The 24003-nt window shown below is 46.3% G+C and overlaps 1 protein-coding gene across 3 annotated transcripts; it reads right to left on the bottom strand.

The window, feature by feature from the left end:
* Window positions 1-168: 168 nt before the first annotated feature.
* wwp1 (WW domain containing E3 ubiquitin protein ligase 1) lies at window positions 169-23442 on the bottom strand. 3 transcript variants are annotated; one of them, XM_076138059.1, is made up of 25 exons: window positions 23162-23442; window positions 16768-16824; window positions 16546-16637; window positions 15105-15252; window positions 12916-13040; window positions 12678-12830; window positions 12466-12538; window positions 10559-10740; window positions 8966-9425; window positions 8730-8825; window positions 8449-8623; window positions 6677-6731; window positions 6428-6512; window positions 6134-6262; window positions 5784-5856; window positions 5373-5444; window positions 5071-5159; window positions 4773-4932; window positions 4500-4633; window positions 4251-4391; window positions 3854-3974; window positions 3617-3721; window positions 3378-3474; window positions 3206-3278; window positions 169-3070 (listed from the first exon to the last, which is right to left on the bottom strand). In XM_076138059.1, the coding sequence occupies exons 3-25, from the start codon at window positions 16613-16615 to the stop codon at window positions 2971-2973; spliced, it is 2916 nt and encodes a 971-aa protein (XP_075994174.1). In that variant the 5' UTR covers window positions 16616-16637; window positions 16768-16824; window positions 23162-23442; the 3' UTR covers window positions 169-2970. The 3 variants fall into 3 exon arrangements, with proteins under 3 accessions (XP_075994174.1, XP_075994177.1, XP_075994175.1); XM_076138062.1 differs by having other exon boundaries at window positions 8966-9353; XM_076138060.1 differs by lacking the exon at window positions 23162-23442 and adding an exon at window positions 22640-23155.
* Window positions 23443-24003: the final 561 nt, after the last annotated feature.

Here is a 24003-nt window from a genome sequence, read left to right as displayed (position 1 = left end):
AAACAGGAAATGCCACCACACTGCTTTTTACAACAAACCCCTCCTTTGAATCTGAACTCACTCGATCCCATCCGTCCCCTCTACCCATCAGAAGAACAAACATCACCTCACCACATTTTCTATCAACCCCACAGTGTGTGAAATGACTTCCAAGCAGCTGTAAAGATGGTCAGATACATTTATTAAATTATGGTTCTTTCCACAGGCAAGATCCAACCAAAACAGAAAGATAAATCAAGACGAGATAAAGTGTTTTATTTTTCTTTAAGAACAGACTAAAAATCACCAACAGTTTATGTTTTGTCGTGAATCCTGAGCAGAAGGCCTCTCGTCCCCCATTATTCTCACAACAAAAAAGCATGTAGGGGGAGGGGTTTATTGACTTATTTGATCTCATAAATCCCTCTTCATTAAAATGGGTGAAAGCAGATTTAAAAACGACTCTTTTATACACATCGTCTCCAGTAAAGGGGCATTCTGTACAGTGTAGTAGGTGTTTACAGTGTGTATCTACACATGATATGTTACAGTTTGGATGTGTTTCAGTCGGCCTGGACCACAGTCGGTGCGGGAATTCAGTCCTCAATCGAACACCTGCTGCTTATTCAGGTCACCGACTGTGATGGAGGCGAGCTGAACTGTCCCCTCTGTTTCTGATGAGGACAAAGGCGTCACAGACTTCCATCAATGCAGCGGCAGCTCTGTGTATTCCATTATAATAATTAAGTACTTTATTTTTCAGAATCTTTATACAATGAATATTCACATACACAGCTGATTTTTGTCTTTGATTAAGGGTTTCTGTTCAAAAGGAAGCACAACATAATGCAGTTCTGATTTCTGGTAAGCGTTGGCTCCTTTTGTCACAGTACAGGTTCCTCACACACACACACACACACACACACACACACACACACACACACACACACACACACACACACACACACACACACACACACACACACACACACACACACACACACACACACACACACACACACACACACACACACACACACACACACACACACACACACACACACACACACACACACACACACACACACACACACACACACACACACACACACACACACAGTCTCGTCCCTCCTTCAGGCTCATCCCCTGGGAGACACCTCAGCAGATGTCATATACACGACTGATAACTGAACTAGTCACATAAGCCCCTGTGTGAGGACATAGCGTCTACATAGCGTGGCGGCGGCGGCCTGAAAACACAAAGCTTGAGGAAATGAGAAGCTGGGGACGATGGAGTGCCGTCGCCTTTTCTCTGCTTTTTAGACCAACGACAGAAAAAAAATAAGCACCAGAGCTGTCAGTTAGAATCAACAGAATTGGAGTTGACATTAGCTCCGAGTTCATGCCCTCCGAAGCAGCCGGGGAGAGAACATGGAGAAGGTGAGGGCTGAACAGGAAGTATGAAGCGGGACAGAAGGGGCCTGTGGCTGCTGAGGGGAGCTGCATGGTTGAAGGTTCACAGGTTCTGTTTGGTCTGGGGCAAGTTGGTGCCTCTATCACACTGACTGCTGCTGACGTGTTTACCAAACTAAGGCTCCGATGTCATGAGGAGAACACTCAAACGAGTTTGAACATGGGCTGAATAAATAAAAAATGGAGAAATAGGTCGACAGGGAAGAAGAGAACCGAGGTGTTTACACGCTTTACTGCCGCTTTAAACTTCCTGCTGAACGCTTCCTTTATGATTCTGTCTGAATGTGAATTTGGGATAAATCGATGCACTCAATTTCTTCTGAGACTTTATTTCAGAGCCAATATCCTTTGTGACTTTGACTGATGATTGCCTCCCCCCCCCAGTATTTTTGTGCTGGTCCAATTACACACACAATTAACTCTTCCAATGCTGCAGAGTGGTGTGTGTGTGTGTTCTTCTATCTTGCTGCTTTGCGGTCTTGCTGCAGTCTTTGGAGTCCTGGAACGAGTCCAGACTCTTGTTTCAACCCGCTGCTGTGTAAACGTCCTTCCCCTATGATTTAGAGACGCCTCATTGCTTCTTGAAACACAATCTGAATAAATGTTTTTGTCTCGGCACATTCTTCTGACAGCAGCGTGAGGAGGAGGAGGAGGAGGAGGAGGAGGAGGAGGAGGAGGAGGACCAGGAGAACCAGGAGACGTCTCTGACTTAAGGCTGCTGTCCATAATCTCACTGCAGGGGTGTGGGGGGGTGGATCTGTGTGAGGTTTGTGTCCACTTTGTTCCCTCATACAGGAGCTGATGAGGTTCCAGCAGACATCCAGAACACTGCAGACGTTTGTAATGATGGTCAAAGCTCCAATACTTGTATAGCAATCCGTTCTGAAATGTCTTGTGCGTACACGTACGCACGTTTCTGTGTGGGACTTGTTTGGTTGGTTGAGGGCGGTCACGGCCGTGTTCTCTTCGTCAGAGGCAGCCATGCAAGCACACACACAAACGATTGCAACATTGACTATGGTTCTAATGGAAAAAAAAAATAATAATCTCAGGCACCAGACTCCAATACTACAGTCGCCCTTTAAAAGCTCTATAGAACTAGAGCTGTAAAATAAAGGTAGCACTTCACCTATAAAATCCTCAAGAACACTTTGTCTTTTTTAAAAACCCATCCAGCCGTGGGGAGGACGACGTCTCTAACTACACATCACTGACTTCTGTTTGGAACAGACGAGCAAAAATGCTGAAATGCTTGCATATTTTATGATGGGGTTTGATATACTATATAAGGGCTGGGGGGTCCAGGAGGTTGCGGCAAAAACGATGCTGCAAATTAAGATTTGGTTTTTAAATGACAAAATAGCTTATATACATTGGTGGTTATTCTGTGCAATTTTTTTTTTTTTTTTTAGTTTGTTTTACTTGGCTGAGTGAACAGCGACGGACAGGGAGGGAGGGAGGGAGGGATGGAGGGAGGGAGTGAGGGATGGAGGGAGACGAGGGAAGGCCCCGCCCCCCCTACTCTTGGCCAAATCCTTCGGTTTCTTCGATGGCGAAGAGCAGCTTCTCCTTCAGCTGTTCAAAGCTCTTGTACGGGGGCAGGTCCAGCCGGTTGAAACTGGAAACACAAACCGGAAAGGACTGAGGATTGATAACAGAACAGGTAGTCCTACTATGCCGAGCACTCTGCCGGGAATCATTAGAGAGCTAGAGGAGGCGTGGTTGGTCAGTGTGTGTGTGTGTGTTTGCTCACCATGTGTGGCTCCGAGGAAGCCAAGTGTCCTTCCCCACCTTCTCAATGCAGAACTTCTGAGGCCCGTTGCTCCCTACAAATAAGATGATGATGACAGGTGAGTGTGAGTGTGTGAGTGTGAGTGTGAGTGTGAGTGAGTGTGTATCCTGGCATGTATGTGTCAGTCACTGACCCATGAGTTCAGCGAAGCCACCCAGAGGAAGTCTGCAGGTTCCCGTGACAAACTGCATGAGTCGCAGTCGCACTTCGTTGTCCACTTCCTTCACCAGCTGCAGGGGAGAAAGGAACGACAACACACACACATTAATGAGAGTCTCTACACACAGCGTTGACTACAGACCACATCCCTCACTCATAATTGTGTTTGTCCAGTGTGTGTGTATGTGTGTATAGAGACTGAAGACCCTTTACCTGCCAGAACCAGATGATCTGTTTGCTGTTGCGGGTGTAGTGACGGTACACAGTGTTCCTCTGCCAGTCCTGCAGGTCCACTTCCTGCATTCCGCACAGCATCACCTGGATCAAACACACACACACACACAAGCGCACACAAAGTTGAATGACATGCAGAATACAGTGAAGAATCAAAAGTCCAAAAGCTGATTGAACAATAAAACAATAGGCTTGGGGGTGAGATTGACTGCTCACCTCTAACTCCTTCTCATCAAAGTATTGGAGCCACTGAAGAGGAACCACCTCATTGAAGCCATCCAGGAAAGCTTTGGTCTGACCTTCGACCCCACGGGAGAACCTCCACTCTGCCATTAGACTGTAGGGAAGATGACAGGGCTCAACAAACAAATTCACTCTATTTTGCTATCTGGCACTTTCCCCCTCTGAACAGATTATTAAACTGGTTATAAACCGGACTCAAACTGGAATATGAAGCTCTCCATAAACACGGAGAATGCTTTACGGTTTGGGTTTCGTGTGCTGGGAGTCTAACCGGTGCTCAGGCTGTTTCTGGGCAGGCCGACAAATATGCAGCGCTGGCTAAAAGGAGCAGGGGTCGATCTCCAGAGCGGTTGAAGCAGCGGCCTGTTACCTGATATACTCCTCCTTGTTCTCCTCGGTGACTCGGACATTGGTGCCGTCGGGTTTCAGGTCGTGGGAAGTGATCTTCCCCAGGATCTCCATGTCCACAGAGAAGTACATCTCCAGGTCACACTCTTCAATGTTGTTGTCCCTGCAGAGAGACAACAGTCACCATCGGCAACAACAAAACAACCCGGCCGGCCCTCCTGATCAAACACTCAAACATCAAAGGGTTACTGGGCAAAAGTGGACAGGCTACCTGATCCAGATGAGAGAGTTGTAGAACTCGGGGTCGATGGACTCCAGATCTTTAAGGATGAGCTTCTTGTTCAGCATTCGTTTGTAGAAGGGGAGGGAGAAGCCAGTGTCGATGAACTTGCCGTGGAAAAGTGCCTGCAAAAAGAGAACGAGCAAGTTTATAGAAAAAGAATAGAATGTGTTGCCTGTGATGCTTCTGGTCAACTGGAAGAGCCTGATAGAGTAACCCTGAGTGACCCGAGTGTGTGTGTGTGTGGACAGCCTGTAAGCTCACCATGGCAATGAAGCGGCCTATGAAGCAGAAGTAGGAGAGGTGGTCGGGGTTGATGGCCGAGGCCGGGTTGATCTGCAGACAGTAGTTGCTCTTGCCGGCGTACTCAAACAGGCAGTACATGGGGTTCAGAACCTCATGGGACAAGAGGAAGAACCACTCTCTGAAAGAAGAGGGACGGCAGAGGGAGTGGGAATGAGGGTCATGAGTTACAAGAGACCAGGGGGAAAGAATTCATCACAGAATTCCATGCACAGTAAATGTAGTCCAGTGACTTCCTCTGGTCTCTGCTCCATCTTACCGGGCTAATCCACCATAGTCGAGTCCCTCCTCGCCTCGGAAGATGACGTAGAGTCTCCTCCTCAAGTCGTAAGGCTTCAGGGCCATAATCTATTCAACCACACAAGAGGTTTTCTCAGCTGTTATAACATCAGATAACTGACATGCAAGTGCGAAGTGACAACGTCTCTGCTGAGGACGTCAGAAGCTTCAGGTGTGTGTGTGTGTGTGTGTGTGTGGAGGCTGCCATCGCTCTGCTTGAAATGCATTACTGCATTTGCATGACAGTAAAGTGGGAGAGGAGAGACTGAGTGGTGCACTTACCTGCTGGAAAGAGTCTTCAAACAACGTCTGTCTGGACACGGTGATCTTCACATGGCTGGGGAGAGCGTTAGACTGAGGAGGAAGAGACAAAGACCACGTCACAATGAGATGCTGCAGGTTAAACACAGCTGTGGACTTAAAACTGTGTGTAGTTTAGAGGATTGTATATGTCCTTATTATCAATTCTTTGAAATGCATTAAGGATGCACATAAACGCTCCACCAGAGGGAGCTCTACACATGTGGTTGGGAGAAGGAAATGAGAGATGAATCACAGAAGAACATTCAAGAGAAGTAGATGTTAATGAGGACATGTTTGGGCAGGAACACTTCCAGAGAACCCAGGCCATGTGCTTCTCCTCTATGAAAGACATAAAGGAGACAAGAGAGTGTGTGAGGACAAAAGACTAACCTGGCACAAGTAGCGAAAATGAGCAAGTTTCCACCGGAAGCTGCGTTCATAAGCAATCTGAGGGCCTTTGGTGCTGAGGAGGAGAGGAGAGAATAAAGGTCAGCTGGAAGACAATAAATCATATTCCTTCCTTGTTGGAAGTATTTATGTTCGTCTAACAGTCACATCTCTACCATATAATAAAAGAATGTATGGAACACTTTCACACAAATCTGTTCTGCTGTTATTCTGATGACTAAGCCACAGCGCTGCAGCTTTAGGTTATGGCACAAAGAAAAGCTGATGATGGAGAAGGTTGTTCTTAAAACAAACAAACACATGGGTGAGTTCATTTAGAGAGGCGTTCTTACACAGAGGACTTTCCAGTGCGCGGATCACTGAAGGTTGTGGTTCGGGTGTTGTGATCCACAAAGTAACGGACCCCTTCCCTTGTGTATCGGATCTCCCAACCTTCAGGCAGAGGATCCTCATTCTGTAGCCTGCACACACACAGACAGGCAGACAAGACAGCATTATGGACACTATTTTGGAAAATAGGTGCCAGCTCTCCGTCAAGCTCCGAATGGTGGCCATAACAATCATCTTTCACCTCAGAGTTTCTGTGAGTAAACGGTGAGAACATAAGGATTTGACTCTGAGCTCACCCTTGGGTTCGGGGGTCTTCCCACTGCGTTGTCTTTGTGTTATGGTTGACGAAGTACACACGGTCATTAGAGTCCACGCGCCTCTCTATTATGGAGAAAGACACAGATTCGGAATTAGCAGGTTAAGAAGACACTAATAACAACAATAGTGATGTCATAATAATAAAGGTTTAACCGTAGACACAACATGCAGAAGTTGAATGAAACAGTAAACTACTAAAATAGGAGGCAGTAACCGGATGAACTTACCCCAGCCAGGAGGCAGCGGGCCCAGAGGATCATTCTCAGCAGACATCATAGATGCCTGTAAACACGGGATGCAAATAAAGAGATCCATTTAGACGGCGAGTCAACTCCCAAAAGCAATCTGGTCAGAGATATTCCAAAAGAAAAATCATCCAAAAATTGCAGCTATATTCCCCAAAAAGGTGAATCCTGCTGCTGGTCAGTGAGCGACCAGCCTGCTTCCTGTGACAAACCCCTGCTCTGCACTCCCCAACTCTGAAACTATCTGTGGAGTTGGGTTTTAAGCTAATCAACCTCATGGAAGATGACGTCATGGCTCACTTAAAAGACTTGAGAGGGACCATCAGGAAGAACAAAGAGATTAGAGCAGGTGGGGGTGGGGGGGTGCAGAGGTGGGGCTTTCACCTTTGGGCCGCACGAGGGGCGTGAACCCCCGAGATGAGTCACAGCAGGCAGAGACGGGAGGATAACAAAGTCATTTCTAAGCCCATCAGAGTGATTGGATTGGGAGGGGGGGGTTGTTTACACATTATAATTAGGAAGCAGTGAGGCCAGGAAGTGTCTGCTTTTGTTGTTATTGAAGGTGGTAAACACACAAGCTGATCACTGAGATGGATTATGTAGCCAGGGGAGTTTCAGGTCTCTGCAAGATGATTTTCATATGGAAGAGAACTAAAAATAAACCTGCCTGGATGCTGAGGAAAACATGGAAAACTTTTTAGAAAACTGTCACTTATCACATTAAAGTGTTACTGTCACATAAAGGTAATAAGGTGTTTTGTAATAAATTGATTAAAACATAAAAAAATGCCAGATCGGTGCTTTAAAATACGTTCAATGCTTTTGTATTCTCCAAAACACACACTGTGGCCATTACAGAGCTCTTAAATACAAATATAATAACAATGGATCATCTCAATAGATTACAGAGGGCAGAGATAAACCAAAGTGAGAGTTGATCTTGGAGGAAATAGTTCTCTTTAGTTGGAGGAGCATATGTTGGATGTTTACACCTCTGCAGTAAGGGCTGAGGATGGGAGTGCATTGAGCTAAATGCACATTAAGGGATGTGATGATAAAAGCTGAGAGCTGGATGGATCCAGACTGGGCAGGTTATTTAATAAGGTGGAGGGTTCACCGAGCGGAAAACGGAAAGTCTGCAGCCGAGCAGATGGCCAGTATTTATCTGTGGACACTCACTTAACTAAACAGCGTGCATACAGTTAATGAAGTTTGGACATTTTCCTGTGAGGAAGAAAAAAAAAATAGTTTTCCTAAGTTACAAATCCATACTCATCCATTACATCACAGTGGTTATAATAACTCTGTACTCCAGCAGGGACAGCAGCCGTCCCCTCAGTCTGTCCTTCATTAGGGACATTTATCAAGGCTTGTCCAATATGGGTTGTTTTATTTTTTGTTGTCTCAGTGGTGTGAGAGCTGCTGGCTGTGTAATTACACAACTATTCTTGCAACATTTTTAATTACTTAAAATGTAATAAAAAGCCAGATCACAACAGTGGCCTATGGGTCTGATATGCATTGTAAACATACACAGTGATGCACAGGCTCATCCATCAGGACCTTCTTATAAGAGTCCGAATATCAGACAGAAGGTTCACATTATTAGGTATTGATTCAGTATCATGCCAATGTTACCAGCAGAGACTGAGATAGAAACCTGTGACCCTTGGATTATTGTTTCCAATCCACATGTATATGATGCAGGTATATGTGGGGGAGGTCAGGGTGAGGGGTGTACGGTGGAGGCTTACAGAGTAGAGGTATCTCTGGTTAAACTGGTGCATAGCTCCCTGCAGCTGGCTGCGCTGGCTCTGCCACTGCTCAAAGTTGCGGACCGACTCCATGGTAGGACGCTGCCATGTGGTGGTGCGGGTGTTGTGGTCGACGTAGTAGATCCTGCCCCGGTCATCCACTCGCCTTTCCCAACTGATCGAGCGAAGGGGACAACAGGCAAACCAAGAGTCAGTACAGTAGAAGTGGGACAGAAGAAGATACCACATAGAGTGGATATGTGTGAGTGAGACAGACTGACCCCGGCGGTAGAGGCTGTGGTCTCTCCCAGGTGGTGGTCCTGGTGTTGTGGTCTACATAGTACGTTCTCCCGTGTGGGTCTTTCCTCTGCTCCCACCTGAAAGACACAGAGATCTTATGAATAGGACTTGAAAACAGACATCATGCTAAATGCTGGTTACTTTCTCTCCTAGGCCATCATTCAACTAATCTAGCTGAAAAACCTGAAGGAAAGGAAGAGTAAGTGGCAGCTGTTACCCTGGTGGTAGAGGATCCGGGGTACCAGCATTGGGGGCTTGCTGCCTGGGCTTGGCTCCATCTGTAGCTTCAGTCCCATTGTTACCACTGCTTGCAGCACTTTCCCCTCCTGAAGCACTCGCTTCTCCCGTTGCTGGGGCGGCGGAGGAGGAGGAGGAGGAGGACGGTGGTGGTGGTGGTGGTGGTGAGGAGGAGGTTGTGATGGTGGTGGCCGCCTGGGCTTGGGAGGTTAAAGGTGACGGCTCAGCAGCGCTGTCGGAAGGCTTAGCAGTAGAAGAAGGGGGTGGAGCCAGTGTGGAGGAAGAGGTTGGCAGGGGTGAAGATGTGCTATCTGTTGCCACGTCTGGTTCAGGCAGGGTAATATCATGAGGACAGTTGTTGTGGTCATCTGCAGGGGGCAGCACATCACATGTTGTAGCAGATGATGGGCTGAGAGCAGCATCAAAGGAGTCCCCATTGACTGCAGGCAGGACAAACACAATGGTGGGGCTCATAAGTTCAGGTCATGACTTCAGTGACGTCAGTGTGTAGTTATGAGTTACCATCAAACCGATTCCAATAGTGACTCACAAAGACAAAACACAGACTGTCAATATGAACAAACAGTCACTTCAACTGACTGCAGAGGAAATGCTGTCTTGTTCAGACCCTCTTTCAAAAAGAGACAGAAAAGCTTCACAACAGTAGAATTTAGAGGTTAGAATTGCATTTATTTCTGACTGAACCTAAGGAAATGCTACGCAATGGTCTGCCTACAAATTGCGTGCAAACACTGCTGGAGTGATGGATTGGTTTCTGTGGGTTTGTCACAATGGATGACCTCATCACATTGCGTGTTTACCTTGGTTTCTCCAACTCTTCCTAAAGTTGAACTTAAAATAAAAAATACCTACATTTACACGTGTCAAATTACCTGAGCAGAGAGAAGGGAATGAATAAGAGAATCAGAAATGTTTTTATAGATATCTTTAAGTATCAGAACCAGCAGCAGAATCCACAGCTGATTCCCCTGCAGCAGAAGCTCCACTGAACAATGTGCCAATGTGTTCAATGCAGCAAACTGCTCTTTGCCTGACTTGGTGGTTTGGAATACAAGGAAAGAATGAATATTCTGCAGTCAGATTTGGCTTGGTCCTAGTCTCTGTGCCTCTGGTGCTGTGCTTGCTCTCCACAACGCACTGCACTCAGCTTTCCCTCTCTCCCTCCAGGGAGCATTTGACAGATGTGCCGACGTCAGCAGAGATTAGAGGCCTATAGTAATGAAGATGGACCTACTGGTTAACTCTACTATTTTCCAGCACCAGATCAACAAAGAAGAAGAAGACTGGAACTAAAGGCAGGAGTACAACCAATACCTTCTGGGAAATACTCCAGTATAAATATATAACTCAGGTAATTGATAGTAGACTGGATTTATCTGCATTAATTAGATTCAGGGGTATTTGATTCGGCCACTCGGGAGTAGATCACGGCAGGAGTAAGAGATGTGGCCGCCGCGGAATAAAGAAGCAATTAATTTAGAGCGCATAGCAGAAAACGCTTCTAACCTGGAGCCTCGACTTCCACCTCAGAGTTCCCTCATGGGTTCATTACCTGTTGGGTTCTCTGTGTCACTTTCCAGAGGTTGGTGGACTGGGGTGCAGTTGGGCGTGGCATCTCCGTTGACCACAGGGCCGAGGGCAGGGCTGCAGGAGTTGGAAGGCAACTGGTCGTCGACGCCGTTGGATGCTGAACAGGACGCTGATCTGGAGGCCGAGTCTCTACCGTTCACTGTGCTGCAGGGGGAAACACACAAGGGAGGATCAGACAAACTCCTCCATCTGTGAAGAGGCCCTGACATTCTGTGTCTACTTATAGCACACGACTAAAAGTCTACCTTTTTAACTAAGCTGACTGGAGTCACAACTGGATGGACAAGAGAGGCATCACTGTGTGAATGATGTCTCTGTATCACTTTCTCTCTGCCTCTCACCCAGAAACAAAAAGCTGCTTGGAATCTGCAATGGTTGGCATCGTCGTCTTCAGCTTTGAATTCTACCAGACACAGGAACCTCTTCCTCTTTAGGTGATCAGCCTGTCAGGTTGAGCTCAGGGACGACGTATACGCCAGACTTTCCCCCGAGTAAGCAAAATGCACGCTTCTTGTATTGTGCATGTGTCGGTTAAAGGCTCGTGACACTGATGCTATTGTCCAGTAAGGGTAATTCAGGGAGCAGTAGGCTGGCATGGTGACGTAAAGCCCGGCCCGGTTGAACAGACCCCTTTGTTTCTGAGCAGGCAGTGTTCTGCTGCTGCCCCAAACTAACCCACACCAAAGCTCAAGCAAGGCCAAGACAGACAGAAAAACCTGACATATGACTCAAGTCTGGGCGAGAGATAGTTTGACACAAGAGGAAAATATCAGACATTTATTGCCCCAGACGTGGGCTCTAACACTTAGAGAAATAAGGAGAAAAAAGAGGAAACTAATTGGATGGATGGAGGTGCATGCAGTGAAAAAGCACCGACACACACACACACACACACACACACACACACACACACACACACGTGACCGAACACCACGAGGAACACAAATCAGAGAGAAGAACAAGATGAATGGTCAACAGGAGAGAACATACTATCAGGCTGTACAGATGCTTTGTTTGTGATTGCAGCCTTTTCAGCAACTAATGCAGGGAGCAATGCCCTCTCAAACTAAACTACCCACACACCCGACCTCCTGTCTGGTGTGCAGATGGGTTTTCTCCCTGGATTTCCACTGAAAGACCTGTTAGCCTGGTTGAAGGGCACTTTCACACAGTGTGACACACGACAGAGATTGACACCTGGAGGAGGGGAGAGAACCACTGAAACTGGAAAAAAAAGGACGAGGGGGAAACGTAGGATGGAGAAAAGTGAAATGACAAGGACACAGATGGATGGGAAAGGTGTTGAAGAGATGTGAACGGAGCCATTCAGAGTTGGTGACAAGGTGGAGAAAAGTTCAGAACAGAGAGGAGAGAGAGGGAGAGAGAGAGGGAGAGAAGCCCACTCTAAACCATTTTGAAAGTAACTGCATATAAACATGTTGACCACGAATGAGACAAATCTAAGGAAACATCCGGTCTTTGATTGGTGAGCTTTGATAAATCTAACCACATGATCATCTATATTATCCAGAGTAATTCAGAGTGGGACGTGACAAAGACATTATGCACATAGTGTGAGTGTGTAGGATGAATCGTCTCTTTTGAAGGCTCCTTCTCTGCATATGAAGGCATGGAGTGCTTCAGAATGGGCCTTTATCTGCTCCTAGAGGACAATTGACAAATTGTGGGGAAACTTGCAAACACTCTGCTTGTTAGCATTCCTTCACTTGAGGCTAAGCATGCCCTGTTCTCCCCACCAGGCCCACAGCCTTTTTAGGGAAATGGTAAGTCGACGCGTCTCCCTCCTTATGATGCGTGGAGAGCAGAGAAAAATGCCCAAAAATGGTTGGGTAAGTTTGGTTGGTTTACCTGTTGGCAGTCCTAGAAGAAGAGGAAGATGAGTCTCCATTTTCATGGATGGCATCACCATTGTGTTGGATTTCTGCGAGGGATAGAAGAGAAAAGTGTTAAGACTAAACTGGAAACCTTCTCAATGTTTTCTGTGTCCTTGGCTTTTACACATTTGAAGTTAGAGTTAAGCTGTGTATCCTAACTTTCACTCATATCAACGCGACGCTTACTGGTGCCGTTCTCTGCATTGCCGTTGGTGAGCGTTGCCACTGCCTCCTGGTCATTGACCGTCAGTCCATCCAGAAAGACGGTCAGCTCCCCTGTGACCACCGAAGCCCCCTTCTGCTCCACATTCAGCTTCAGCACCTCTCTCACGTTCTCCACTGCGGAGCAAGAGCAAGAGGCCGTGTGAGGGAGGAATTACAACAAGTCGGCGATATGAAAGAGCTGGGCGGTGGTTTGTCGTACACTTCCTGTCGTGGTGCTCCAAGGCTTGCTTCAGGTCCAGCGTGGCTTTGCCCAGCAGGCCGTCTGCTTTCAGGGTATGGTGACTCCATACTCTGAAATCCACCAGCGTGTTCTGCGTTACATTCCTAACCGGGCAGAAACAAAACATAGAGTGAAGATTAAACCCACTTTAGAAAGAAAACAAATTAAATCAGGGAGGCTTCCAATTGAAACGGTGCCAGATAAAAAAAGAAACGCATTCCCAGGATCCCATTTGTGTTCAGGTGTGAGCGTGCACAGTAATTGAAAGGCTTTGAACACACACACTCTAATTGTGACTAATTTATTGCAGTGGGAACCTGAGAAGGTCAGCGCTCCTGTTTCCAGCACTGTTTGATAACACATTATAGATGCCAGAACCTGCACGCTGCTGCCGTCTGCGAGAGTTATTGACCGTCTGGGGTCAGTCTGGGTTTTGTGCACGACCATGCAAAGTCAGGTTTGGGGAGGTTTAAATTCTCTCTTCTAGTATCTGTAATGAATCAGCTGACAAACGTAAGTAAAGATGGTAACACTCATCACATTTAGACCGGTCAAATCAGCAAGAAAGTTTCATTGAGCAAAATATGAAGCGGCTGTGAAATATTTAATCTTCCTGCACGTAGCAAAAGATTAATCTGGCTGTCGGCTCAGACAGACTGTACGTGTGTCTTATCTGTAATAACAGAACAAAACAATGCTGAGACAGACGCTGTACTCTGCTCTGGTTAGCATTCCTCACACGGGACAGAGAGGGAGACAACACACACACACACACACACTGCTGCAGTGCTTCACACCGTTTCCACTCTGCTCCGTCTGTGTGTGTGTGTGTACTCGCTACAATTGGAGAATAACTCGAGTGTGCGACAAGGACGGCAGAGAGGTAAAGATCAACATTTTTAAACAAGGTTACTAATGTTCTACATGGTTAGACCCAGGTATTCATGTTTCCAATTTGCAATCCCAATCAAATCCCCAATAACAGATGTAAACACAAACAGAAGGAGGGGTCAGATGATGCACCGGGTTCAGAGTCACAGAATAAAAACAGGGCTGCAACACAGTGGAGAATTATTAGGGTGAGTGAAAGGAGGGATGATGTAATGCAAGCAGCAATATAACACCATCACTCAGCAGCTCCTCTTGTTTACTCAGCATCATGTTGAGTCCTCCACTTCTTTTTTTTTTGGGTTGCATTCTTTCGACAGCTACGCCCCCGCAAAAAACCCAAAAGAGCAACATGGCTGTGCTTCATGCTTCAGGCTGAGAGACTGATGGGCTCACATCACGCTGCTTCCTTGTGTTTCCTGCCCATGAATTTAAACACAGCGTGGCATTGTGTTCAAGGTCGCACTCCTCAGCCCAAGTTGAAGTGTGTCACAGCCTGGAAGCCATGAAGCCATGAAGCCGTCTCTAAAAGCCCCAACGACATGCAAACCGTCCATAACACATTCACAGAAAAACACCAGCACCCCCCCCTCCCCTCCCCCCATCTATTCAGCAATAATTACCCAATCAAAGTCATTAGCATCTTCAATGACATGTCCCTGGCGTCTTGGCTGAGCCATTAAGAGCCCAGGCAGCTGGATAAGTGTCGTTTAGAGGCTGCCGGCTCCACCGGTGACTCAACTGGTACAGAGAGCTGTGGGACGGCTCACAGCAGTCTGCCTTTACACAATTACTTATCCAAATATGTCAGCCCAGGGTCCGTACAGGATGATATATAGAGTTTCTGCTGAATAAGGGAGAGGGATGGGGGCTTAGACATGCTTGAACAACATGCACCAAATCCAGCCTGATGGAAGAGCGTCCAGGAGGAGAAAGAAAATAATCCTTCACACTCTTCAGACACTCCTGTCCTTCCTGTCAAGTCTGGGAGGAATTTGCTAACGTGAACCCCACTTCCCTCAAACATGGCCCGACGTGGCCCGCCCCGGGTACTTTAAAGGGGCGGAGCAGGTCGGGCAGGGGGGAGGAAGGAGAGTCAGTGACAAAGTAAGTGAGGGAATCAGAATCTGACCTCCTACGCTAGTTTGTCAAACACATTTTGAACAACGACTGGTGTGAATTATAACACAAATTCTCATACAGCGATGGGAGAATGAGAGGAGAGGAGCGTGATGATAGTCACATAACTGTAGCACTGACACATACACACACACACTTACAGAGTGAGTCTCTCATCCCACTTGGGGTTGGAGGAGCTGTGCGACTTCGCTGTGCGGCGCGTCTCCCCCTCCGCTGTCACCTCCACATAGATGGCAGAGATGGCCGTCCCAAACAGGCTCTTCTTCCTCTTGAGTTTGGCACAGGAAACTAACACACGGGCACAGGAAGCAGATATGAAACCAGGGGGACATTTGTGCTATCGGCGTTTTCATTTACACTGCATCCCAAACCAAGTGTGTGTCTCAAATTCAATCACGTCTACAACCGAATCACCTTACAGCCTTTTTAGTACTCAGTCTTGACTACAGTGCTGTAACTCTAGAGACAAAAGGAGTGAATGAAGCAGGATCTCTGAGGCGTACGCATGTCGTTCTGTCTCCTCTCCTCCTGTTTGGACTGCACGTACGGAATTATCTGATAGGAACTCCATCGTGGTCCTCAGCCTTGTTATCTGTGACTTATCTGTCTGACCTAATAATCGTCCAACTCCACTGCAGCTGTTCACTTTCCAGGCAAAATTCAGACACTTCTCAAAATGCTTACTGACTTCAAAATAGAAAGTAGGAGAGCTTGTCGCTGCTAAAGTTTGAACTCATCTTTATTTCAGCTTGTCACCTCCCTCTGCCCGTCTCCTGATAGCTCGTCTGACAACTCTGATGCCAGGCGTTAGTGCAGAGTGTGTGTGTGTGTGGCTGGCAGTATCACTATAGCGATGGACAGTAACAGATTTTGAAGGTGACGCCGAGTAGAAATAATGGGCCTGTGGGGGCCGAGCCAGTATGAACCATGAGAAGCAGCAGCTCAGGGACTTCAGCAGCACTCTCTCCTCAAGTTCACTGTGTCAGAATATGAATAAAGCAAGGGAGGGAAGGTAGAAAGCTGTGTGTGTGTGTGTTGTTGACCTCACATTAAAGCGCTGATTCGGCTTCACACACACCAGGGGATATTATGTAAAGGGCTGGGCTCTAAGTGGCTTGGTTACAGCGAGGCTAATAGTTATGTTCAGATCATCCATGGACTGAAGAATACATTAATAATGTATGAACTAAACTTTATTACAACACACAGCTGCCAACATGTCTGACTTCAGTTTAGTTGGCACGGTGTGATAATGAAACGGCCCTCTTACATCACGACACTATAACTACAACCATCATGCTTGTGTCACTGAATGGAGGCTTCATCCAACATTACACATTTATATTATTTACTTTAATTTATCTGTTTTATTTGTAAAGCGCTTCCTACTGGATTTTGCTGCCGTCCTGTTTGCCAACTCAGTCTGGCTCTCCAAATACACGGGAAGATAACGTGTGTGTGTGTGTCTGTGTGTGCGTGTGTGCGTGTGTGCGTGTCGGTGTGTGTGTGTTTGCCAGTTGGCTGTCACAGGCTGGCAACTGCTGTGATAGTAACAGGGCTCTTCTGTACATGTGGACTCACCAGTGGCATGGAGCTGTGATGTTCCTCCGTGGTTATGGCTGGACTCTGCTCTGGATGAGGCCGTGGCCATGTCATACACCACAGTGGGATGCCTTCAGAAGACAAACAAGGAGAAAGGTATGCAGGAAAACTGTCAGACTTTTGGACCAATAGAAATGAAAGTGCAGAAGTGAATGATAGCCAGATGTTTCAGCAATTAGGGGAGAAATGATGTCTACTCACGACTGCTGAGTGTTGCTAGACCCTCTGGTTCAGCCCACTCCGTGTCCCATGGTTCCTCTGAAACAGGAAAGAGAAACCATGTCAGTGTTTCCGTATTCGACATCAGCAGACATTTCAACCCAACGTTACAACATAACACAGCAGCTTTATTCATTGATCTTTGTCTTATCTTAAAGACAAGACGCCCGTTAATTGCCAAAGTTTCAGCTCCAGGAGCCGACCGGGCCGTACTGTTGTCTGATCATCAAAGGTTCATCCTCCGACACAGACACCGAGTCTGAGCAGGATGCTTTTCACGGGGCTTAGACTGAACCCAATCAAGAAAGCAGCCAGCGACGGCCTGTTCCTGAACTAAGTGATGAGTGGGCCAGCCGGGGAAGATGGTGACAGAGAAAAGGATCCATGTGAGCAGCAGCATAAGTCCCACACCAAAGGGTTGGCAGTGATATGTTCACTTCTGATCCCTTGGGTGATTTAAAGGCTGTGGCTGCACCTTTACATATAGTATCTAAAACAAGAAGACATACAGAGGCATAACATGAAACCTGGGATCTTTTGAGCCAGATGTTCACAAGGTAAACTGCTACCTCAGCGTTTATTAAAACCCAAGTGTTAAACAGATCCAAGCACCAAGACTTTCACAAAACTATTAGCAGAGAGCAGATTCAGTTTTCATGTTGCAGTTACTAAAGCAGAGGAAATAAATACAGCAAAAGACTGCAACATCTTTTTGTATACAGGGCTTCCTTTGAAAGGGTTAAATACACACTGAATGCTGACCAATCAAGTTGATCTGTTGTTGGACACTAGTTCAGCATATGACTTATGGAAAGATCTGTTACAACAATGAATCATCTTCCAGAGTAACAGAGATTGCAAGTCATCTCGGCAATTCCAAGAAACCACTCATGGTTATTTAACAAGGAACTTGGAGAGAAAAATATGTTGACAGATGCTCTAGAGAAGCAAAGTATTCCTACAAAACACCAGCGCTTAGTGCCAGAGCTTCAACGTGCCTCTAACATCTGATTTCACCACAGCACAGGGGATTGCGCCTTCTAAGACATCAACCAACTTTAAACCTTATTGGGACCTACATACATCCAGGTCTGCAGATGGCTGTTGGAGAATTGATGACCGTTCATCCTCGGTGAAAGACAAATGTCAAGTAAAAGTTAAATATCCAAGTCAAAACAAACTTGTCCCAGACCTTCAGCACATTTTAAAGTCTTCCTCACTCTCCTCCATTCTCCAGGATTCATAGGAACCTGCTTTATAAATCACGGGCCACCAAAGACTGCCGTTTGTCTCGGTGGCTGAAGGTCATTTTGCATTGTGCTGCCACATTGAAGAATATTAACAATTTAAAGCCTCCTACTCCTTTATAATGGAAGCTAAAGACTCGGGGGCCAAGTGCTGTTATAAATCACAAGTGACTCTTAAAGGACACCGTGTGAAAGGCAGACTGCACATCTGCACGTCTGAGCTTCTGTACGGCCACAGGTGACAAACTGGACTCAGATCACAGGAAGTCAATCTAGACAGGCTTTCTTGACCAAATGCTTGAGACAGAGTGACTGTAACGTCCCGACTAAAGAGAAGAACCTGAGAAACATCACGCTCTGATTCTGAGTCTTAACGGCGGTGGTGGTGGTGAAGGCGATGGCTGGCATCTGTGTCAGGAGCTCATTAGATTGATAAAGGGGGGGAGGTGATTGGCTCATTTGTGGGTGAGTGAGATGAGTGCTTGAGGCTTCCTTCATTAGACAAGGCGGAGCCTAAAGTCCCACTTCAGTCATTGTAATTGCCATTTATAGAATATTTCAAAGTTTCTGCCTCTATTCCCTGCTGTGAAGCTCGTCTGCTTAAGTAGCTGTACTGCTGTCAATTTAAATATCTAAACACCTACTTGGTTGATAAATGAGATTTTTTTAAAAAAGTCCCAATGTCGTGCAGAGGACATGAGCTCAGCTGGAAGGTCTACTACTCTACTTTGACTCATCCACATTAGCTTTGCCTCCCCCCCTACCACACACACACACACACACACTCACAAGTCCCTATCCCCCTGGCTGTCTGTCTGCTTGTCTGTAGCCAGAGAGCAGATAGCAAAAAGGACTTCAGCACCATCCAAAAGAGAAAGAAAAATTAAAGAAATAAATAATTACACCATAATAGGTCACTTCAGATATCCAGACTTGTAGCGTTTTGCCTGTAACTAATCAATAACTTCAATGTTTGAATGTGTACACCCTTCAAACCAGGATAAGTCACGTATTACACAATGCTGAAGAATTTGGAGACGTGACAGAACTCACTGGAGCACACAGCCGATCCAACATGAGCAATCGGTAAGACAATCGCAACCTAGACGACTAGTCATCACTCTTTGTTGTTTTGGACAGGATAGCAGTAGTAGACCTGGATGTGACTGGACACAGCATTGCTTCATGTTTCTGTAGCTATATGAAATAATGTCTGATCGTAAAACCTGAGATCCGAGGTAATCCGATTACAAAAATTGAAGTAAATCAATACCTCTAAACGTGGACAGAGTCTGGCCCATGTGTGGAAGGTCATGAAGGCAGACGATACGTTATTTTGATCAATCACAGAGACGGGAACGGGAGTGGGGAATTACCTATTCGAAAAAAACCCAGTGTGTATTTACTGCAGTGCTCCTTCTTCCCCATGCCAGCTCATGCAGCTAACCCTCTCCCCTCTCTCCTGCAGTCCCCAGAGTCGGCTGATAATTGTCTTTCCACTCCAGTCCACACACCAGTGCGTGTCCAGTAAGCTGTGCTGCGACTCGGAAGACACAAATCTTCTGTTCTGTTCCCACCGCTTCCGTCCTGTGCGTACACACACTGATGATGCCAGGACGGGTGACGGGCCAGATCCCAGAAACACGAGCGCATACGCATCTGGGTCCCTCTATGCCAACACGGAAGCTCTTTATTCTGGGTGTGTAACAAACAGCATGCAGAGCTTTGGGGTGTGCCTCCATCAGAAGAGCCGCGGTTGTTTTTCATTCATCACACTCCCATTCAGACACACACTCTGAGGTTCATCTTCACTTAAGAAACTCTCGTGCAGCATTCAGAACGCAATGATTCAGTTAGCACCGTCACTGTCAATAAGGATGGAATCAATTCTTCGCCCTAGCGCTTTCTGTATCAGGTTTTATGCTTTCACTGTGCCGGGCCGGGGTTTCCTCCGGGGGCTCTCCTGGCGTTCACCCGGCAGACTCCCAGCGAACAGACAGGCGAGCCAGGTGGGCTGCTGACAGGGAAGTCCTGATCAGGTCTGTAAGGTTAGGTCTCTCCTCAGCTGAACCCTGTCCTGTTTGTCCTGCCTTATATAGTCATCTGACCAGCAAGTTATTCCAGAAGCTACAGAAGACATTTAATCTCAATATCTTAAAATGCATCAACCCTAATAGCATTTTAATTTAACTGCATACAACATTAACCTCACCAGAACTACAGAAAGGTTTCCTCTCCTCTCCTCTCCTCTCCTCTCCTGTCCTTGCTGTAACGCTCGCCTCCCTCTAGAAACGCACAGAGAAGACCATCAACACTAAACTTTACAGAGGTGCATCCATTAAAAAAAAATTCTAATTCAAATCCCGTTGACCTCCATCTCTTCTAATAAATAAGTTTCCCTCCCAAAATGGAGTTGCTTTAGTAATTCTTGTTTCACAGACGTAAAAAATGGGTCTTACTTCTCTGGTGGTGCAGTAGTTTCATTTATAAGCCATGCAGATTCCAGAGAAGAGACTTTGTGACTGAGCAACTGTCAGCACCTTCATCATACACACACACGTATCATACCCATCGGCTCCATGCGATACAATGCACATCTATAATGAGAAGGCTCTGATCAAGTACAGCTCTACATGGTTGAATGTGATTAAACAAGCTGGCTCTTTAACTTCAATACTAAAAGGCTTGAACTCAAATGAATCCAACGGTCGCCCTGAAGACGCTACGTTCCACCAAAAACACTTGGCTGCACATTACCATCAATCAGTATTTTTGGATGTCTATATATTCCCCGATGTGTCCATTTGCCCTTGAAGGTGATTATTGATTGCTTCATCTCTCACTTATAATGGACACAAACACAGAAACAGCTGCATAAACAAAGATTCATTTAAAGTCTCCTCACATGCTCGGGTGAGGGAAGTGCAACTCAGGATACGAGACAGCAACTTACGTGGCAATACATCTGTTTACATGTGTAAGGTCAACACGCATAGAGAGAGAATCTATGGTTGACATGATAAAGAGGTATTTGGAGGGGACTTGCTCAGCCCGTCTGATCTGATGGTTGGCCAGTGAGGAAGAACAGAGAGTGTGTATGGGTCTGGGTTTGCTTACAAAACAGCCAGCACCCTCACTGCTACACAATGCATTTCATATACTGGTGTATGTTACACAATGATCATGATTCTCACAGGTTATTGCTACTCGTCAGAGCAGAACACTTGGTTTTGCTTATGGAATCAACGTATGGATTTCTAATTCCGCACTTAACAATTGAGCATACCAATACACTAAACCAAATGCTTCTGTGTGTGTGTGTGTGTCTTCCCTTATATGGACAGAACAGTGGTGTCACTTAAAGCCCTCACAAACTGGGAGAAGACAGCAGAGTCATGACCACACTTACAACACAAACATGACAAACATGAGGTGCAGCACATTCTAGCCTCGTCTGAAGCTGAACTTGTTCTCAACGTTGCAATGCAGTCCTCAAATCAAAGGTATGCATTTCAAACTGAAAACAAAAGTACAAACTAAACTTCTTAAACTTCCCAACAGCTGGAGGAGGGGGTTTCTCTCCCCTCTCTCTCTCTCTCTCTCTCTCTGCACTGCAGCAGCCTGCTGACCATCGGCCATCCCACATTTGTGATTACTACGTTATTTAACCTCTATCCTGACAAAGTACTTGTGTCGATCCCCTTGCGTTGGTATTTTTCAAAGATTGATCCGACCTCTCACCCATCTCAACAAATCACAAAGAGCTGTTTTTGCTGCTTTCCCACAGTCATGACACGAGCACTTCACACAGTGGGGGCAGGCTACAATCCCTGCTTTCCTCACAGCTGCTTCAATGCTTTTGAAAGGTCAGTGTGAGAGTGAGGGAGAGTGAGAGGAGAGTGAGCAAACAAGTATATTTCAGGGCCGGCCAGCCAAAGTTGCTGCTCATGTGACAGCTTCCTGCAAGTAATTCCCTCTCTGTGCGACTAATACATACAATGTGTGACCGTATGAGGTGCAGAAGGGAGAGCAGGATGCACACTACACTGCCACAGACAGCCTAGATGTATGGAAAACCTTCATAAGCAGCTGAAACTAATTGGTGTCTTGTTTGGTCAATCTTTGTTAAGGCCGAGCCTGACAAACATGAGACAGAGAGAGCTAAACCTGGCATTGACTGATCAGGTATCAACACTGAGCTCATTCTCACTCTTCTGTCTGTAACAATCATCAACAATGTTAGTTGTTACAAAGTGTGACCGTTTGCTTTGTTGTATCAATGCTGTCATAAACATCAGTCCCCAGTCAGGCCCTCTGGTGTTTACCTGGATCTTTATGGTACATGACCAAGCAAACGCCTCACAGACGCAAACCCAATGACTATAAGTCAAAATGTGGGTTTGTTTCATTCTTTTCGAGTAACAACAGTGAAATTAACAACAATAACAGGAATCATTACGTGGTAAAGATGCAGATAAGTCACACTTTAAAACTTCGTCTAGGCCAGAGGCGAACACTACACATCTCCAAAGTAAAGTGACGTTATGTTGTGCTAACATTCCTAACAATTTACCAACACGCTACCGTCAGCTCGTAAAGTCACTTACCTGCGACTCGCTATTCTCTGAGGCGTCTCCAATACTGAGGAAATGTTTGTGCCGCTGCAGACTTTTCAGACACATCTGACATCTAAGCTGCCACTGATCTGCAACCGATGCTAACGTTAGCTCGCTATATATCAACTACCTAGCCAGCGAGCTAATCTAAGTCCAAAACACTCAAATTTGTGTTATTTGGGTTGGTTAGGTATCTATGACATTACAACACGGAGTTAGCGGGTTTGTCCCTTTTCTACACGAACAAACACCCCATGTGGATGTTCTCTTGCCTGACAACTTGCAGCAGAGGAGACACGGCTAGTTTAGCACGCTAATGTTAGCACGCTATTATCCCACCTAGAGGCGTTATTATGAATCCTAGCTAGCCGGCTTGCTAACTACTTAGCAGCTTCATTAGTTGTCCGCCATCACGGTTCTAGTCAAACTGATTGAATGTGGCAAGAAATCATTTTTGACACCCGGACAAAGTCATTCACGGCTATTAAAGTGAACCAAACAGATCTGCGTTACCGTGGCGGCTCTTGCTCTCCTTCCGTTCTCCCAGCGTCTCTGCGGTTCTCTCCGGTTGTCGGTAAAAACGCCCCGCCGTTGTTCCGTTCAGGCCCCGCAGTATAAAGTGTGCTTGCTCACGGGTCTGTTGCCATTTCTCGGTGCTCAAACCAGCAAAACACGCAGGCGACAAACGCGCCACCCCCGAAAAGTGCTGCGTAATAACGAGCACCGAGCACCGAGCACCGGGCCTCCGCTGCCGCTCAGGACCGAAGAGTTACGAGCAGTGAGAAGAAGAGTCTGACCCGGAGAAATGTAAAGAGATAAAAGTGCACAGTGCGCGTTTACAGACACATCACAGCCCGTCCTGTTGTGATATACAATACAAAGTTAGGTTTTACCCTCAAGTGTTTCCTTTTATCGATGCACGATTTTTCAGGATGTGTTGTTGTTGTTGTTGTTGTTGTTGTTGTTGTTTAAAAAACCAAAATAAAAAACAGTACATTTACTTTCTATGCACTTTTGCTTGTTCTGTTCATCACCCACCACAGAAATACATTTATTAAAAATTCCTAAATGTACTTTTATTTTTACTGTGAAAAAAGTATTCTCTCTCTCACACACACTTATTCTCAGTCTCCCTCTCCCTCTCTCACTAATTCTCAGTCTCGCTCTCCCCCCCCTCTCTCACTTATTCTCAGTCTCTCTCTCCCCTCTCTCTCTCTCTCTCTCTCAATTATTCTCAGTCTCTCTCCCTGTCCCTCTCTCTCTCTCCCTCTCACTCATTCTCAGTCTCTTTCTCTCTCTCACTTGTTGTCACTGAGAGGCCGGCTCCAGTGCTCCTGACCTCCCGCTGTGTGTTG

This window comes from Genypterus blacodes, unplaced genomic scaffold (assembly GCF_046128005.1).
Source record: "Genypterus blacodes isolate CSIRO-AG114 ecotype Tasmania unplaced genomic scaffold, CSIRO-AGI_Gbla_v1 ptg000348l_1, whole genome shotgun sequence".
Classification (NCBI taxonomy): Eukaryota; Metazoa; Chordata; class Actinopteri; order Ophidiiformes; family Ophidiidae; genus Genypterus; species Genypterus blacodes.
Note: the sequence above shows the minus strand (reverse complement) of the source record. Positions and strands in the feature narration are given on the sequence as shown.